Raw genomic sequence first — 18,809 nt, 5'->3', positions numbered from 1 at the left:
CTTCCTGGGAGTCATGCCCGTCTACAGCGCGGCGGAGGACGCCCTGACCACCAAGCTGGTCACCTTCTACGAGGGCCACGACGCCAGCTCCGCCGCGCCCTCGCACCAGGCCATCGTGCTGCTCTTTGAGCCCAGCAACGGCTCCCTGCTGGCGGTGAGCAGCTCCCTGTCCCGGGGTGGAGGGCGCGGCCGAGAAGGTAGTTCTCCGTGAGCGTGTGCGCGCGTGGGTGTGACAGGGGACGCCCCCCTACAGGTGACGGAAGGTAGGGGCAGGGAAGGTTATCTGCGACAGCGCGTCCGTTTCTAGGGTTGCCTGTGGGTGCGCCCCAGCCTGCTGCCCCTTCGAGTGTGACTGTGGAAATAATCTCATCATTTTCGTGCATGTTCGTCCTGCGCTCATATACCCTGACCACGTGGCTTGAACTAAACCAGAAGCTGAGGAAACATGTATTTACTGACCCCTTGTCAACATGGAAAGGGTGTTATCTAGTCAGATCTCTGAAGGATGGGCAGTGATCTCTTTCAGCATCTAATCACTGTCAAAGAGTAGCAATGACTATGTATTGTCTCTTTATGTGTACTACACTACTCTAAACACTTAGCGTGTGTTACCCCTCTTAATAATTAAACCTACCTGCCAAGTAGGTAATAGTATCACCCCCACTTCACAAGTGAGGAAACTGAGTCATAGGCCAGCTGTGCCCAACTTATCCAGATCTGTGTAGCCAGTAAGTATCATGGTTGGACCTCAAACACCCCCAGGCCGAGCCTGGGTCCTATCCGAAGACTATGCTCTACTGCTGTTTTTTTGTTTGTTTGTTTCCGGTACCGGGAATCGAACTCACGACCTTGCGCTTGCCAGGCAGGCGCTGTGCCGCTGAGCTAAATCCCCAGCCCCTCTACTGCTTTTTAAACTCTCACTTATTGCAGGTTTATCATCTGCTAGGCAGGAAATTGATCATATTCAATGCTGAATAATTCCTCCATGGGACCTTTTGTTCCCTCTGCTTTCCCCCAATTTCTCAGATTAGTAGAGTCACATTGCAGGTGGTCCCACAGCTGGTTAAAGACTCACGAACTGCTCCTAGGTCGAGGTGACTGGAGCATATGCTTTTAATTGTCTTCCAAGTCAGCTCTTAGAATTTCCTTCTCCCCTGAGGTTCTGCTTCCCCGTGAAATCTGGCTGTGCATCATTCCTCTGAGAAGAGTGTCTTATTTTTGCAAACTTACGCTTACCCAGTGGCAGTGGTATCTATGCTGTTTACAACAGCAGTTCCCCGGGAAAGTGGGAGTGAGCCTTTGAAGAAATATGACAGGACCTGAGAGCCTTTCTTCACCTTCTCAGGAACTCCTCATTGTAAAATGGGGATAATGAGGCGTACTTTTGGGGCGTTGGTTGAGGACGATACTCTTAAAATGGAGATCAGTGCAAAGGGTGGTTGTTGTTATTATTAAGTAGGCGTTATTCTCAGCTCTTGCTGTGCGCCAGAATCACCTGGGAGCTTCTAGGAGCAAGGATGTCTGGGCCCTGCCCCTGGAGACGCAGTAATTTGTTTCTGGTTTTGCGTCTGTGTGGCACTAGGGATTGAAGCTAGGGCCTCATGCGTGCTAGGCATGCGCTGTGCCCCTGAGCTACACCCCTACCCGAGGTTCAGATTCAGTAAATGGGGAGGTGGTATGCGGGAACGGTCTCTTCACAAAGCTCCCCGTGTGCAGCCTGAGTTGAGGACCACTGAGGTGGAGTTTCAGGCCCTTGCCCCCATGTGAGATGACAATCACATTCCTCACGTCCTTCCTTAATTTGGGCTTTTGAGACTCTCAAGGCAAGAAGCAAAACAGGCAGTTCTTGAGAACTCACTGTGTACTAGATGTTTTCCCATATGCCAGTGCATTTAATCTTCTCAGTAACCCGATGAATGATTGGCCTTATCTGTGTTTTTACAAATGAGGAAAGAAACCCGGGCTTAGAGATTAAGCAGTTCATTTAAAGTTGCATACCTCGTAAGTGGAAGGATTAGACCCAGGTCTGCACCCGGGCATGCTCTCTGTAGAATACTATATAACTTCCTAGGGGCACTGTTTTAGGATTGCTTCCTTTGTCTAAGTAATAGATAGAAGTGACCTGTGCTCACTGTCACTTCTTCCCCCAAGGTCATGGATGGAAATGTCATAACTGCCAAAAGAACGGCCGCAGTATCTGCCATTGCCACCAAGGTAAGATAACTGACAGGCTGTGGAATTGCAGCAGGCCCGTGGGGGGGGCTGGGTGTCTCAGATCTTGAGGGACTACGAGAATGGGGACATGTTCTGGTCCTCCCTGGGACATAGCTAGAATCCCAGGTGCGCGCAAGACAGGTAAGCGTGGCGATTAGTGAAATAACTCGCTACCATTTAGTGTGCATGGCCTGATTCCAAACACCGCACGTGCATTACTCCCAGTCCTTCCTTGCACTTTGCAGAGTAGATATGGTTGTCTTCCTTTGCCAGGAAGAGGCATTATGGCTCAGAGTGGTTATTGAGGGCCCAGGATAACACAGCTAAGAAATGATAGAACACGAGTTTGTAACTTGGTCTGTTTGACCCTGAATACTGCATTCTCACCCCGCTACCTTAGTCCTGCCAAGTCAGCATGCTTCCCGGCGAGCCACCGACACTCACGCGGAGAACGGCGTAGCAGAGGAGATCCATGTCATACCTGTTTCCATTCAGCTCTCGTTGACCGAGCGCCTAGCAAGTGTGTCAGGTGTTCTAACTTCTGAGAATCCAGCAGTGAACAAGCTAGAGCAGTGCACATAGGTGATACCGATGATAAAATTAAAAAGCGAAACACAGACTAGGATTTGCTTAAAAGATAAACAATAAAAAAGGCTTTTGCGTTTAATAATGTGTTACATAGCAGTAGACAATGTTAACAAATAATTATTGCATAATTAGTATTTGTTCATTCGTAAATAATATAATGTGTTTAGAGTTTGCTTAAAAATAAACCCTCATGGTAAGTTAGAAAGATGAAAATGATGCAGAATCAAGAGTATTAGGGAGGGGGTGATTCTTAAATTACCCAGGAAATCACCTGAGAGGGTGACTTTTGCGTAAGTACTGAAGGTGTCCTGTGAGCTGTGAAAATGTGGAGGAATCTCCGTCAGGACACCGCGTGGTGGGAGTGGTGATGTTTCTAAGCAAGTTGAGGCATCCCACAAAAACCCCAGATTTATAGAGGTGTTAGAGTGGAGCACAGAAAGTAGGTGTCCATGGGAAAGCTGCAGTCTGGAATCTTTCCGCTGAATGGAGGACAAGGTCTTGGATTGGTGGTTTTCCTAAGCGTGTAGGAAGTGTGGTATTACGGTGCAGGGTTGGAGCAGTCAAGATCAGGTGTTCAGATTTTATCTTAAGGTTTTCTGAATTTATGATGTGGGGGGGAAGGACACAAGGATTAATCTGATAATTACATATGAAGGCAGTAGATTATGGTATGGAGCTTGATGGACTTGTTTTTAACCCTGTCTGGAGCCAACTCAGGTTGAAATAATCAAGAGCCTCCCTGAGATGTGTTTGCCAGTGATTTAGAGACAGAATGGCTCTTGTATTACCTTACATTTGTAAAGGACTTTGGTCTTTGTCCCAGCAGTTTCCGACTCAGTCCCTGGGCTTTGAGTTTCTGGGAGGAAGGCGGAGCAAGTATTACTGCACTCACTTTACACAGAGTGAAACGGAGAGGACGGTTTCCTGAGGGTCAAAAATACAGTATGTGTTTAAATTTTTACAAAGTGATTACAGTAGAAGACACATTGCCATTAATTCCCCTCAAAATGCTGCCTCTTACTTCAGACACACTCCGTTCCTCGAGCTGCTTTCCGAAGCAGTCCTGGAAGTCCTTTTTCATGTCGTATTGTGTGGTTGCCTCGGGGCTCTGAGTTGATTCCAAGCGCTTACCTTTCTTGGTGATTTTGACTTTGGGGAAGAGGCAGGAGTTGCACGGTACCAGACTGCTGAAGAAGGGGGATAAGGACCATACTGTTTTCGTGAGCTTGCCTTTTCACTGGATGGCACTCAGCAACAGCATTCACTGTATTTTTGATCACACCCAGCAACGACATGCAAAGAGATTTTCCAGAACTGCTTCAGTAAGTGATACAAACAATGGGATGTGTTCAAAGTGAGGGGGAATTAATAGCAATGTGTCTTACTGTAATAACATATTCAAACATTCACTGTATTTTGTGATCATCCTTGTATACCCAAGTACCTCTGGGTTCTTTTGAGGCTGCATGGCCTTCTAAGAAGTCTCAGATCTGTAGTGTCCAGCTGAAACTATTCAGCAACATCACCAGGAAATTGTCTTAAGTCAGATTCCTGGAATGACTGAATCAAAATTGCTCAGTGGTGGGGTGCAGGACTGTCCCTTTTTTTTTTTTCCTTCTGGCGATCAGTCAGGTTTGGGAATCACGCTGTTGGAGACCCCACCCTCAGTAACCCTGTGTTTGGTTACATCAATAAAAATCTGTGCTCCCAGAAGAGGCAGGAAACTCTGGTTTGACCCTTTGAAGCTTAGGCTGAAACTCAGCTTTGTTCCCAGCGGCTCAGACGGGCTGTTCACTAAGGAACAAAGGGTCTGTTGCGGGCGATGTTTTCATGTCCACCGCTGCCCTTTCATTCAGGTCTTCAGGGAGGAGGTAAGAAGTATAGGAGACTCTGGGTCTGAAGGACGAAGTAACTTCTTTGTGTTTGGCTTTCGTATAACCTTCGTTGAGCACTGTGACGTGCTTTCTCAAGGCGATAACATGTATCTGTGTTATCCCTGTCATGCATTTATTCAACAACTATTCATATGAAATACTTAAATGGTACCAGTGCCAGGCCCTGTGATTGGGGTGAAGCAAAGAATGGTGCGCACAGCCAGACACAGTGCCTGTCACAATGGAAGAGAGGGTCCAGTGCAGGAGACAAGATATTCATCCAGAGATCACACAGTACATGTGAGTTACAACTCTGACAGGTTCTGTGCGAGTGTAGAACACAGGATCCAGATCTAGTCTGTCAGATTCAGGAAGGCTTTGACTGTGTGATAGATCTTTGAGCTGAAATTTAATGAATAATAGGAATTACTCACGAGGAGAAGGAAATCATTCCAGGCAGCAGAAAGAACCTGTGCAAAGGCCCAGTTAAAGAAAAGTCACTCAAAAAAGAAAAGAAAAATCACTCAAAAAAGAAAAGAAAAGAAAAATCACTCAAAAAAGAAAAAAAAAAAATCAGTTCTCATTATTGGAAAAGAGCATAAGATTGCTTATAGATGTTATTTTGAAAACTCTCAAACCCGAGTCTTTAAACTGTACTTTTTGGTGAAGAATGATATCTCTCCTGCAGCTAAGGAGAGTTGAACATCCCCTTAGACTCTTTTTTTTGGGGCTAGTAATTAATAGGCAATGCCAGGCAACACTCTGGGAGGCTGAAGCAGGAAGATTGCAAGTACAAGTATAGCCTGGGCTACTTGGGAGCTTTATGAAAGTCTGTCTAAAAATAAAAAATGGCAGGGATGTAGCTCAGTGTAAAAGTCCTGAGTTCAAGGGCTGGGGATTTAGCTCAGCGGCACAGCGCCTGCCTGGCAAGCGCAAGGTTGTGAGTTTGATTCCTGGTACCGGAGAAAAAACAAAACAACAAAAAACAAACCAACAAACAAAAAAAAGTCCTGAGTTCTATTCCCAGAACTGAAAAGGAAAGGAACAGCAAAGCAAGGCAGATATAAGGAGCTAACATTTTACTAAATGAAATAGAGAAAAGACAGTTATTTAACACATATGCTCTGAGAGCGAGTATTTCTCTATATTCATTGTTCACAGCCAAGGATGATTTTGCCACCTATCTGAGAGAGAAATATCTAACACTGTTGGGAGACTTTTCTGATTGTCACAATTGCTACGGGTGTCAAATGGACAGAACCGTGGTGCTGTAGAGTGTTCTGTACTGAACGGGACAGCCTCCCTCCCCAGCAAGAGTGAGCCAGCTCAACCCTCAGATTCTCCAAGACTGAGAAGCTTTGCTCTACTTCGTGTGCTTTGTAACAGCTGTGCACTATTTCTATGCAGATAATACCACCGGGGTTCTCAGGGGCTTGAAGACCGCACAGGAAAATAAATCCATAAACAAGTGTCCGGGAGTGGTGAATTCTAACTGCAAGGCCCAAAGACTTCACTGGAGAGGTGACACTTGGTCGAAGTTGGTCACAACATCCTGCTCTCAGACAGATACACGTATACCCTCAGGAGGTGTCACAAAAGCCAGTTCTGTACTTTCCTTTCAGAGAAGTGAAAGAACCAGAAAGGGTGGACCCAGAAAATGTTGCAAGGGTTCAAGGATTCCAGGGAGCTCTTAGAAGCGTCTCAGGGCTCTGGAAAGTAGGAGTTGCGTGGCAGACCCCCGAGGTGATGTGGCGTGGCAGAAAGGACACAGGTGCAGATTACGGACTGTGGTTCTGGAGCGCCACTGGGGTACTTAGTACTGTACTGTGGTTGTTGAACTCTGAGAAGTTACTTAACCTCTCTGGAATTCAGTCTCCTTCACTGTAAGAGGAGAACAATGGGAATCTCCAGCTCATAGTGTCCTCGTGTGAGGGTAAAGCACTGGCATATAGTAGGTGCTCAGTGAAGGCACCTTCTTTCCCTCCCCACTCTGCAGAGGAAACTGAGACACACAGTACATCTCCTTGATCGCCCACAAGCTCTTGAGGGAGTTGAAGAAATGGCAGAAGCCTCCTGACATTTAAACTGCAGTGTTTGTTTTCACCTGCTGGCCAGTGCCTCCCTTGAGCCTTTCTCCCTCACTTCTCTCAAATAGTTTCTGAAACCTCCTGGCGGTGATGTGCTGTGCATCCTTGGGGCTGGTGTCCAGGCCTACAGCCACTATGAGATCTTCACAGAGCAGTTCTCCTTTAAGGAGGTGAGTTGGGGTCTGGGGCTCGAAAGGAGAGCAGGGGACTGGATGGCCAGCAACCTCGTCTGTTCTCCTTCCCTGCAGCACGGGTTAATCTGAAATAATCTGGTAAAGAATCCAACCAGACAATTCTTAAGGGTGTCCTACAAACCTTATTGGAGGTGCTGGAGGTGAAGAGCTGGAAGTCTGATCACCTCTTTTCGGTTCCTCAGTTCACCGTCCCTGTGCCTGAGGACAGGGAAATTCCGCTCGTTAGTTGAAGGGTGCTGTTTTATTCATTCTACGTGAGCTGTCCTTTCAGCTTTTCTCTGTGCTTCTCTTGAGAGACTCTGGCAGGCTTCAGGTATTCAGGGCCATACATCCAGGAACTAGGGACGGGGCCTGGCCAGCAAGAGGCCCTGGCACCCGCTCCTGCAGTCGCACATTGGCCCGGGTCCCCTGTCCTGGCTCGTGCTTCCTGCTCAGAATATTCGGTGCTATTTTTATTTCATCTTCTGAACGTATATGAGTGGTGGAACAGATTTAGCATATAAATTTTTATGATAGAATAATATCTCTGCTTGGGGAAATGTAGACTACAAGGCAGAAAATAAAATACCCTTATATCTGTTTTCAAAGACAGGCAGTTAATGGTTTCTAGTCTCCACTCATCAGCTTTTTATAACAGAGGTTTGATCCTGTCAGATCATGTTAGATGCACAATTGTACATCCCACTTTCTTTACATGTTCTAGCATTGCTTTTCCGGGTTACCTAATTTTGCATAATATTTGTATAGTTTCCTATCAAGAAATGTGGTGTGGTTAGCCAGTCACTTATGTCTTGGCATAATGTATCAGTTTTACCTTAGTTGTTGAACTTTCTATATTTATTATATTTTCTTATAAGAGGTTCTTTAGACATTATTTTCGGTTTAACAGTGACAACCCTGACCCAAACACTGAAATCTGTTAACAAGCTAGTGAGTCCTCAGGTGCTGGCAAGGCAGATGACAACCCTCTCCCCCCGACCCGTGTCTTCCACGGCTGTGGCTGTAGCTCTGCTCTTGGCCTTTTCATGCACCATACCATTCACCTTCAAATGCTTTTGATCTTCAGTCTTTACACACCCTTCAGAGATCAACTGCATTCCCAAGTATAGATCCCAGCTACATTCCATGCAAACCACTGCCGTAAATAACCCTTCCTGTGATCCTTGTACCCATGATCACAGTGACTCTTGTTCTTTTTGCTGTGGTACTGAGGGTTGAGCACAAGGTCTTGTCCATGCTAGGCAAATACTCTACCACCGAGCTGTGTCCTCAGTCCCATGACTCCTCTGCAGAATCTAAAGCATAAAGTGTGAATTCCATGCTGACATTACCCAGCTGTCTTTCCATTTTGCAGACTTGAAAATTAAGGCTGAATGAGGTGAAGTCCTTTCAGGAGCAGTAAATGAGAAAGCGATGATTGATTCCAAGTCTGCCTGGCTGCGGAACTTGCTCTGCTGATCATGAAGTTACATAGTGGCTATTAAGCCACTGAGGCTGTATGTCTTGGCCTAAAACCGAAAAGAAAAAAGTCCCTCCTTTAAAGGAGAAATCTGGAGAAAATCTCATTTTTAATTATCTGGCCAGTTTCTGCTCAGGTTAATCGTGTGTCCTTGATCAAATATCAGTTCTCTGTAGAGAGTGATTTAGATAATCACAGACCCTACCCCAGAGTGGTCCAACTTTCCTTCGGTACCCCTGGACTCAGTGTAACGTAAATAGCCAAGAAATGGCATGAGTGTCCCTCTTGCTGTCCCCATTGAAGGTGAGGATATGGAACCGCACCACAGAAAATGCAGAGAAGTTTGCCAACACAGTTCAAGGAGAGGTACGGGTCTGTTCGTCAGTGCAAGAGGCTGTGACGGGTGCTGATGTGATTATCACAGTCACCATGGCAACAGAGCCCATTTTATTTGGTGCGTGGGTGAAGCCAGGGGCCCACATCAATGGTAAGTAGAGAGGCTCCAGGAGCCATGGGTGAGGGGTGGCCAGACTCCTCCCTAGACTCAGCAGATGCAGGGCCCACGTCTGCAGAGCTGGTTTCCTCTTTACGCAGAATGTTCCAGCTTTATAAGGGCTCAGAAAAGTGTGGTCTGTGAAAACTGTATCCCACAATATGACAAGGAGACTACAAACCTGAAACTGCTGAGTATTTCAGGAACGCATGTTCTGTAAAGTGTACCATAATGACAAACAGCCAATCACAGCGCCGTTCTTAGGTGTGATGAGGTGTAGATCCCAAAGCCCTAGTGAGTCATTTGTTTTAACACTTACAACTGTCAAACTTTTCCCAAAACATTACAGTACAAAAGACACTGAATGTGATATGTGCATGCTTTTGAATATGTATGCTAGGCTGAGGAAGGAGGAGTAGGGAATTTAAACATGAGTGTACCTGGGCCTCAGATTTGCAGATGGCCTCAGGGCCTTACAGAAAGAACCACTACTTCTATTACGGGTACTGTGCTAAATTCCCGACACACATTATGTCATTTAATCTTGATAAGGACCTTGTGATTAGGACCTTTACGTATCACGGCCCCCATTTTATAGATTGGTAAACCAGAGCATGGGGAGATTAAGTACCTTTCCCCAAAGCGAAGGTCCTTGGTATCAGAGCTTGGATGAGAGTGGAGGCAGTCTGTCCTCAGAGCCCAAGCTCTTGGACAGTTCTTGATATTATCTTCCAATAATGAGGCTGGCTTTGGTGAGCAGAGCAGGCAAAGGCTAGAGGATCTGAAGATGGTGTCAGTACCCAGTGTTTCAGTTACAAGCACACGACGTGGACTCGGGAGCTAAGAGTTCTGTGCACAGGGCAGGGTCGTAAGCAGGAGCCAAGCCAAGTGGTTACACATTCGTCCTTAAATCTTCACTGAATCTCAGCCACGTGCTGGGATTTGTCCATGCTGGGTTCGTCCACTGTAATTGAGCGTCAAGGCTACTACTGTGGACTGATTAGGCCTGCAGTCTCCCAAACGAGGGGATGGCAGAGGCTTAAATAAAAGAGGCAAGTGGTATGATTTTAGGGCTTAGGAGGTCAAAACCCTCTAGCAGAATTCGAGATTCTCTGGGGGCTGAGACAGAGAACTTCCTTGGGTGGCCCATATTTATTTGGTTTTCAAACAAAGGAAGGAGATACTGAGGAAATCATGGGATCCTGAACAAGACCTTGGGAGTCAGTAGAAAGACTTCCCCAGACAGTAGATTATGCTAATTAGGAGACTGTCTTAGCTCCAGGTTGACATTCACCTCAGGCGTGAGACGCCCACAGTTCTAGTCTCTATTTAGTGAGTTGGAGTTGGAGCCCAGTGTCCTCAGCTGTGGCCTTGTCTTGCCCTGTGAGGCGTCACGGCGTCACAGGCCACCACAGGCCTCAGCCAGGACCAGTGACTCACAGAGGTTCACTAACTAAGAATCCACTGCCCATCTGCAGACAAGGGGCCTAGGCCTGGGACAGACTCACAAGTAAACATGAACGCCAATGGATTAATTTTATATACTGCGCAGATCTGCTTCGTAGTGGTCTCCATCAGGCCACTGCTTTCCTGGTGGTTACATTCTAAGGAGGGGAAATAGACAACTAACAAGTAAACACAGCGAGAGTCTCTGCTAAAGAAACCTGTGTAGGAAGAGCCAGCCATGGCAAGAGCTAGAGCAGAGGCATCCCAGGCAGACAGAACGGCAAGCGCGAGGGCCCTGGGGTGAAATGAACATGGCGTGTCTGAGAGATGAGCCAAAGTAAACTGACGTCCTAGCCTGCGCGGGGCTGGTGTTATGCCGTAGGTAAGGGCGTGTCAGGGCTTTGTTTCTGGGCAGTGCATCCGTTTCTGGAAGCACTTGGGAAATCAGTTCTTAGTGAAGTGGGTTCCCAGGGACAGGGCTGAATCTTCTGAAAGACTGAAGTGATTCATTTTTCCAGCTTAAAAGAATACATCATCACCTCGCAGTTTGTGTGGTGGAAGTCTGACGTGGGCTGGGCCCCCTGCTCACAGTCCCACAAGGATGAACCCGTGCTATCCGAACTATAATCTCCCCTGGTGTTCGGGAGCCTCTTCTGGGCTCACGAGGTTGTGGCAGCCCTCACTTCCTTGGACCCCGTTTCCTCGGGCAGGCCTCCGTTTCTAGGGGCCTTTCCCATTTCCTGCCCTGTGGCCCCTCCATCCTCAAAGCTAGCATGAGAAAATCCCTCGCGTGGGATCCTGTCACACACTTCGGATCTCTGCAGAAACTTCGGATTTGGTTTTGAATCGTATGTCTTCTGTTTCCCTGGCCTAGGGACAGAATTGCTTTATGTGTCCTCAGAGGCCTCAGTACACTTAAGGAAAGCGTGTCACAGGCACAGACGACAGAGAACACCAAAAACCAGATGGTATTTAGTTTACACTCAGCCAAGAGGCAGGCAGAGTCCACCGCCCCTCACGCTTGGTCCCGTCGCCCCACTGGGCACCCAGCCTTGACCCTCACCGTCTAGCACCACTGAGGGAGCCAGGGCCCAGTCTGAGCCAGGCTCCTCCGCTGCTGCCTGGCCCACCCCGTCTGCCTGAGCAGCCTCACGCGACCCTTTGAGCACAAGACGGCTCGGAGAGCGTGGCTGTCTGGGGAGAGAAATGCAGCGAGCAGGGCTGGCTTGAGAAACTGGGATTTTTTCCCCACCAGCTTATGGCTTACTGACAAGCTTCAGCTTTTGTTCTGTAGAGCTCCCCGCACAAGCAGCCTTCAAGATGGACCTTTCTGTAGCACTGTCTCTGACAATTAGTGTGAGGGAGGAAGCAGGAGAAGGAAGAACTGGGGAAAGTGGATGGCGATGCAGGAAGGCTACAGATGCTGCCTTACGTTTGGATATGGCTTTCTAGTCATTTTCAAAGACTAGCTGCCCCCTGCAGGATCCCGCCAGCACATATATTTTGTTTGGACCACAGAGAAATGGAGAAATAACACGTTCAAATAGATTCTCTCTCTCTGTGTCTCTCTCTGCCTCTCTCTGTCTCTCTCTGTCTCTGTCTCTCTCTCTGTCTCTCTCTCTCTCTCTCCTTCTCTCTCTCTCTATCCCTCCCTCCCTGCCTTCTATTGGGAATATCTTTTAACAGTGGACATGCGTTCACACACGGCCCTGGTTAGTGAAACCATCAGGAAGACCTGCTTTCTTCTGTGTGCCGAAGTTGCCACTATTTCCAGTCCAGCCTCTCTGTGGACCTGGCTCCTCTTCACTACCTGCCTGGCCCTGCAGGCTTTTGCTGGCATCTGGCTGCGTTTTCCTGTGTCCTTGTGGTAGGGGGTGTGCTGTGATGGGTTCATTGTTTTGGCCAAGGGCTCTGCGGAGGATGTGTGTGCTCAAGGCCAAGAAGAGGCCAGTTTTCTGTTGCTTGGGGCCTGTAACCATGACACTGGGATCTTTTGTAATGAGGTAGGAGGAAAGCACTGGGGGTGAGGAATGGCACTGATTGGAGAACGAGCAGGTAGACAGAAGGTAAAGCGGGGGTATAAATCACTCCCAGTAAGCAGCAGAGGCGCCTAAGTGAAGGCCAGGGCACTTCCTCAGACAGATTCGCTGATGTTCTCTAAAACCTTAGCAGGTGCCTTTCCTTCTCAGAGCCTCCACTTGTGCATCCATTGACTGGGAGTTGGATCAGATACGGATATGTCGTGAGGACTGTAGGTAGTATGGGCAAAACATCCCACAGACAGCAAGTGCCCAATAAATGATGCTAAGTGACCTCAAAATCTTCTAAGAATGAGTTAGAATATGAAACACAAAGGAAAAAGTGGAAGGTGTTATCTTTAATGAGTCTTCAGGCCCATAGACGGGGCGGGGCTTTGCTCAGGGAATGAGGTGGTCCTCCTAAGCTGATTATCCCCACATGCCCTTGGCTTGCATTTTGCCTGTGTCTTGGCCCTGTTAGCGTCCCCTGGGACTCTTCTGGGCTGAGGCTCCGTTTTGCTGCCTTGCAGCGGTTGGAGCCAGCAGACCGGACTGGCGAGAACTGGATGACGAGCTCATGGAGCAGGCGGTGCTGTACGTGGACTCCCGAGAGGCTGCCCTGAAAGAGTCAGGAGACGTGCTGTTGTCGGGGGTGAGCGTCCCCTCATCCATCAGGCCTCTGCCTGGTTGGCCCCCCTGGAGCCCAGGGTTTCACTAGCTTCCCTGCAGTTGGGCCTCCTACAGACCTCAGACGTCCCCTGTCCTGGCGGGCAGAAGCTCCTCAACCTCTTGCAACCCTTTTTAACCCCATCCCAGAAAAATGTAGCCATTATGGCAACGACACGCATCTTCCGCTCCACTCTACCTAGAAGGAGAAGCTTGACGGATTTTTCCATTGTGCTGTGCTCGGAGGCAGCGGGGTTGGGAGACGGGAGAGAGCCGCTGGGGCCCGGAAACCGTTCCCTGTGGCCAGCACAGTAGAACTGCGGTTGGCCACCTAGACTGCCTTCTCCCCTTGTAATCAGGGCACAGAAGCAAGAAGAGAGCTTCTAAAAACGCATGTTCACATGGGAATATGCCTGCTTCACCACTTGACACAGGGACCTGGCAGCCCGCCCTGTAGGTACAAACTTGGATCTCTGCATACATGGCATCAAAAAGGTAGAGGCTAGCCAAAAAGGCATCTTCCTGATATTAGCAGGTCTTTATTTTTTTTTAATCAAGTCTGGCCCTTGTCCATTTCTGGTATGCTCCATGTTAGCTGCAGAAGCCAACCCTGAGCAAACTTTGCTTCGGACCTGGTCCAGTGTGCGTTTGTTCCACAGGCTGAGATCTTCGCTGAGCTGGGAGAAGTGATAAATGGAGTGAAGTCAGCCCACTGTGAGAGGACCACAGTGTTCAAGTCTCTGGGTAAGATCCCCAGGCACAAATCCAACCAAAGCGCAAGGCAGGTTTACCAGCTAGAAAAAGTGATGAGTCACCAGGCTCTGTAGCTGAATATTGTAAAATCTATCATTCTGGTCAATGATTTACGTTGACCAGTGACTAGCGTTGTGATTAAGCCCCTGAACTCTGGAATTGGGCAGTCCTGGGTTAGAATACCACGTCCTGGGTATGTGTCCTTGGACAGTTTCTTGGCCACTTGTCTGTTACCTTGAGTTGTGAGGATTAAGGAAGATGTGCATGAAAAATGATTTGCACAGAGCAAGTGTCAGTGGTAAATGACTTCAGGTTAGACATAAATGAAGCTCAGAAGGAGATACCTCTCAGAGGTAGGTGGAGAACAAAGGTGTTAAAAGACAAAGGAAAATGGCAGAGATCTAACCTAAAGGTGATTCAGACAGGGAGGCTGGCCTTTGTCTGCTTCGTTTTCTCCTTCCCTACCCGCTCCTTGCTGCGTGGAGGAGGGCTTTCATGGGGAGCCCCAAAACACCTGAGCTGACGAGGGAGGAAGCCAGTTAAGGATGAGGCCTCAGCAGCCTGTGTGCCCATGGCTCACCTCTTCCAGTCTACAAGATTAAGAAAACAGAAACACACAGGAGCAGACCTAATAAACAGCTAATATACCAACATACTAAAATATTCCCAAGCTGCTCTGTCAGTGGTTGTTCCCCTGAGCCCCTCAAGAGTGCCCTCTGCCTCTCTCTCAAGACCTTCTGTCCTTCTTCACGGTCAAGCAATAAAAGCTTGAGCTCTAGGCAGGGCGTGAAGAGTGTCCGTCCGCAGCATTCGTGCCATTGGTTACTCTCCATTCCTTGCTGTTTGTTGAATATTTTTAAGTCTCTCATGCACTGGAAGATAGGCACAGGTAGTATAAACTTTGTCCAGAGCCTGGTTCAGTGACGCCCCACCAAGCTCGTTATGTCTGGAAGTTTCGGAGTTCATAAGAGACCAGAAGTCAGCCAGCTTTCTTAAGGAAGCAAGACATGCAGAAACCTGCTCTCTGCTTTTGAGCAATTTTCGTTTTGGAGGTTGGCTTGTTGGGATATCCTTTCACTAACAGATGGATATTACGCACCTATATGTATCTGTGCTGGGTGCAAAGACGGACGTAGTATCCAAAGTTACAGGGTGAATACCCTTATCCAAAATGCTTGCGACCAGAAATGTGTCAGGTTTTGGAATATTTGCATACATTTGTACAGGCAGAGCATTCCTAATCTGAAAGTTTGAAATGCTTCAAAATTGCTTTGCCAGCCTGACTCAAAACATTTTGGATTTCAAAGCACTTTGGGTTTCAGGTTTTCAGCTTAGGGGTGTTCAGCCTGGGGGATAAGAGGGAAATGCCAGGGGTACAGGGCTGCAACTAGACCCGGGGTGACAGTCTACGGGCCAGACCTGCCCACAGACCTGTTTCTGTGTAGCCCGTGGTTAGAAGCGGCATTTATATTTTCACATGATTAGGAGAAACCCCAAAAGAGGACTTCGTGACGCATGAAAATGATCTGAAATTCAAACTTGAGTGTTCATAAATGACGTCTTACTGGAATACAGGCAGGCTCACTTGTCCCCTGTCGTCTGTGGCTCATTTCCCAGTGTAAGGACAAAGTTGAGTAACTGCAACAGAGAGCATGTAGCCCACGCGGCCTAAAATATGTACCTAACCCTTTACTGGAGTTATGCTGGCCGCCTAAACGAGATCTTAAAAGGCATAACTTTTGGGCATTTCTTGCTTAGTATCATATTCCGTGTTTTAATCTGCCCTGTGCAAACAACCAAGGCCTAATCTTACCTTTAGGTACCAGTCCCTAGTTTCCCGAGAGGCATTAGCAGTATGTACAGTGTATCCAAGGACTGTCAGCCACAGGGCCTGGTGTGCTTCAGCAAAAATTTGCTCTGACGAAAGGTGAACCAAATTTCTGTCCTTCCCAGGGATGGCGGTGGAAGACATGGTTGCAGCCAAACTAATCTATGACTCCTGGTCGTCTGGTAAATGAAGTAAAGAAGCTCTGTGTTGAGACGGACGCTACGGCTCAAAGGATGTTACCGTTAGTTATCTCATACTTTCCAGATTAAATGAGAGCGCCCAGGCCCCAGGGAACTGTAATTCTGTGCTTATCATGTCGTACTTTAAGTACTGAGTTCATGTGTGCAGGTGAAACCCAAAACTCGATAACCATTTCTTCTGTTAAACTAGTCATAATAGCACTCCCTTTCTTTGTGTTCCACTAACTTTGGATTTCCCTGAAATAAAGCTTTTCCGATTCTGTGTATTTGCTGCGGTAACTTCTATTCCTTGTGGCAAGGAAGTGAGGGAAGTGAAGCGCTTCCATTCAGCTGGCGTGGTGACACAGGCCTGTAATCCCCGCACTCTAGGAGGCTGAGGCAGAGGGATAGCTTGCCTGCGCAAACCTAGCAACTTGGGAAGACCCTGACTCAAATTTAAAAATAAAAAAATGATGGTGTTGTAGTTTAGTGGGAAGGCCCTTGTTCAGTCTCCAGTACTTTAATTTTTTTTTTCTTTTTTTTTTTTTTTTGGTTTTTCTCCGGTACCGGGAACCGAACTCACGACCTTGCGCTTGCCAGGCAGGCGCTTTGCCGCTGAGCTAAATCCCCAGCCCTCCAGTACTTTAAAAAAAAGTGTTTTCATTCACTCCCCTAAAAGACCTCCAAGAATATAATGAAAAGTGTTTCTGCTTTTTAAAATTGAAATATAACTCCCAATTTCTACAGTGTAAAATGGAGTGGTTTTGGCATAATCTCAGAGTTGTGGGACCATCACTGTGTCTAATCCCAAAACATTTTATCACTCCAAAAGATGTGGTACCCGGTTAGGTCGCTGCCTGCTTCCCCTCCCCCAGGCCCTGGAATCCACTAGTCTGCTTTCCACCTCTCTGGCTTCACCCCTTCGGGTAACCACTTTCGGAGGCTCCGAAGTGTCTTTAGAAGCCAATCTTACTCTGTTTTCTTCGGCGCTGGCTCCGTTATTCAGCACATTTCCTACTGGTGCTAGGACAGTTGCCAGTAGCTCTTGAATTATACTTTGTCCTCTTTATCAACCCCAGCATAAATAAACATTTCCTCTTTCACAGTTAGAAGTCCCAGGACTGAGCCCCCTGGACCATCTAGAAGGTCATGTGCTCATCCTGAGCCTAATATCACAGCTGAAAGATAGAGAACGCCGCCTTTGTCCAGGCTTATGTTGTGTACCTGTCCCTAGATCACTGCATTTTCCAGGGAGACATGAAACCCTTGTTCAGGGATAAGGGACACGCGCCCACCCATGATGTCAAATGTGGAATCAAACTATCTGATAAAGGATGCCTGGATATGTAGAAGGCTCAGTCTATGTGTCTGCTCGAGGATCAGTGTTAAAAGGACCACTAGGAATCATCTACTCCAATGTCAGTATAAGGATGTGGAAAGAGTTGCAGAGATGCTTTTCCCCAGGACCCCTGAGTCACTAGTTTGCCCATGTTCTGCCAAAGAGCCTGTCTGATCCAGTGCCAACGTCAACCCCAAGGCTGGTTATCAGGTAACAGAAAAGCAAAGTGCATTATCTAACTTTGCTTTTCTACCCATAATCCACCTGGCAGGGCCTCTTTACACTGCAGGTAGCTTAGGCAGAAGTTAAGCCTGTTTACCGCACTGCCTGGACAGGAACCTTCGTATTGAACTAAAATACCCACGTGACCTAGTTCTGCACATCTCAAGTGACTGTGGAATCTTCCTGGTGATCTTAATGGCCATAGTCCTATGGGACATAAGAGAAGTGTGTATGCTGATGCAATACAGTGGTGCCTTGGTTCACAAATGCTTTTGGTTGCAAACAATTTGGTTCACAAACAGACATTTGGCAGATTTCTGTTTTTGCTTGCACATTCTGCATTGGGTAACAAACACAACCACCTTTCCCACACAAACAAACATGGCCATCTTTTCCAAAATCATAAAACAAATTAAGTTTCTGAACCTAGGCACCACGGTATTTATTCATGTATTTCTTCTTTCGTTCTTCCCTCAAGAGCCCCTACAGTTACTCTAGACGAGGCTACTAAGACAAGAGAACACAAATCGCCCTCACCCTCTAAAGAACACACAGTCCAGAAGACCTGTGAGAGAAAATAATCACAGTGCAGTACTCTGGGTATTACAGGAACAGATGGTACAGAGCCCCAGCAGTAAATACACTCCACGCTGGACAGGGAGGAGTGAAAGGTTAATGAGGTCTGTTTAGCAAGATGTCCCCGAGGACTGACAATAGCAGGAAGCTGCTACCGCTGATAACTTGAAGACGCAATCGATGGAATTCAGCAGCTGAGGGCTGCCAGCTTGGGGTATTTATTCATCTATTTCCTCCATGCAGGGCAGTAGCTTCCTTAATCTAAGCCCACAGCTCCAGTCTGGCAGAGGTCACCCACCTGGAAAGTGAAAGTGAAACGCATCTTTCACCTCCTGGTCTCCTATTGGTACCTCCCACTGGCTAAACCCAAGCAGAAGTCCCAGAGCAAAAGAACTCTGCATCCTACAGAGGACACCCACCTGGAAAGAGCGGGATGGAACACAGCAGAGAAAAGTTCCAGAGGGACAAACGGAAAGCAGTCTGCAAGATAGGGTGAGAACCAACCAATCTAGGGTTAAGAGAGAAGGTGAATCTCCGTGGGGCTGGCTGCATGTAGAAAGGGTTTTCCAGGGAGAGGGCTGGCGGTGAATAAAGCTCAGGTATAAGAGAGGCATGATAGTCTGGAAGCTAAAAAAAAACCTTGGTGTGGTTATAATGAGGGGACAAAGGAAAGGTCAGAAATGAGACCGAAGGCTCTCATTTTCATGTAGTGTAAAGAGGCCCTGCCAGGTGGATTATGGGTAGAAAATAGAATAGAAAATGAAAATAGAGTAGAGCCCTATTCTTTTTTACTAAGAGTTTTATGTGTGATGGCAAGAGCCCAAAAAGCAATGAGGAGGCAGAAAATGCCAACAGAGGGTTTGCATATTAGAA

At 47.5% G+C, this 18,809-nt stretch overlaps 1 protein-coding gene across 1 annotated transcript; it reads left to right on the top strand.

Moving 5' to 3' along the window:
- Nucleotides 1-16,086, top strand: Crym (crystallin, mu; the record flags this gene model as incomplete). The annotated part of the gene is given in 7 exon segments (XM_013504898.1): nucleotides 1-154; nucleotides 2,152-2,214; nucleotides 6,832-6,933; nucleotides 8,720-8,903; nucleotides 12,904-13,025; nucleotides 13,699-13,783; nucleotides 15,746-16,086. Coding segments are annotated over 7 exon segments (775 nt in total), but the record flags the coding sequence as incomplete, so codon positions are not given.
- Nucleotides 16,087-18,809: the final 2,723 nt, after the last annotated feature.

The sequence above is a fragment of the Chinchilla lanigera genome, unplaced genomic scaffold, assembly GCF_000276665.1.
Source record: "Chinchilla lanigera isolate Chin_1 unplaced genomic scaffold, ChiLan1.0 scaffold00092, whole genome shotgun sequence".
Lineage (NCBI taxonomy): Eukaryota > Metazoa > Chordata > Mammalia > Rodentia > Chinchillidae > Chinchilla > Chinchilla lanigera.
The sequence above is the reverse complement of the archived record's forward strand: the minus strand, read 5'-3'. Positions and strand labels throughout refer to the sequence as shown.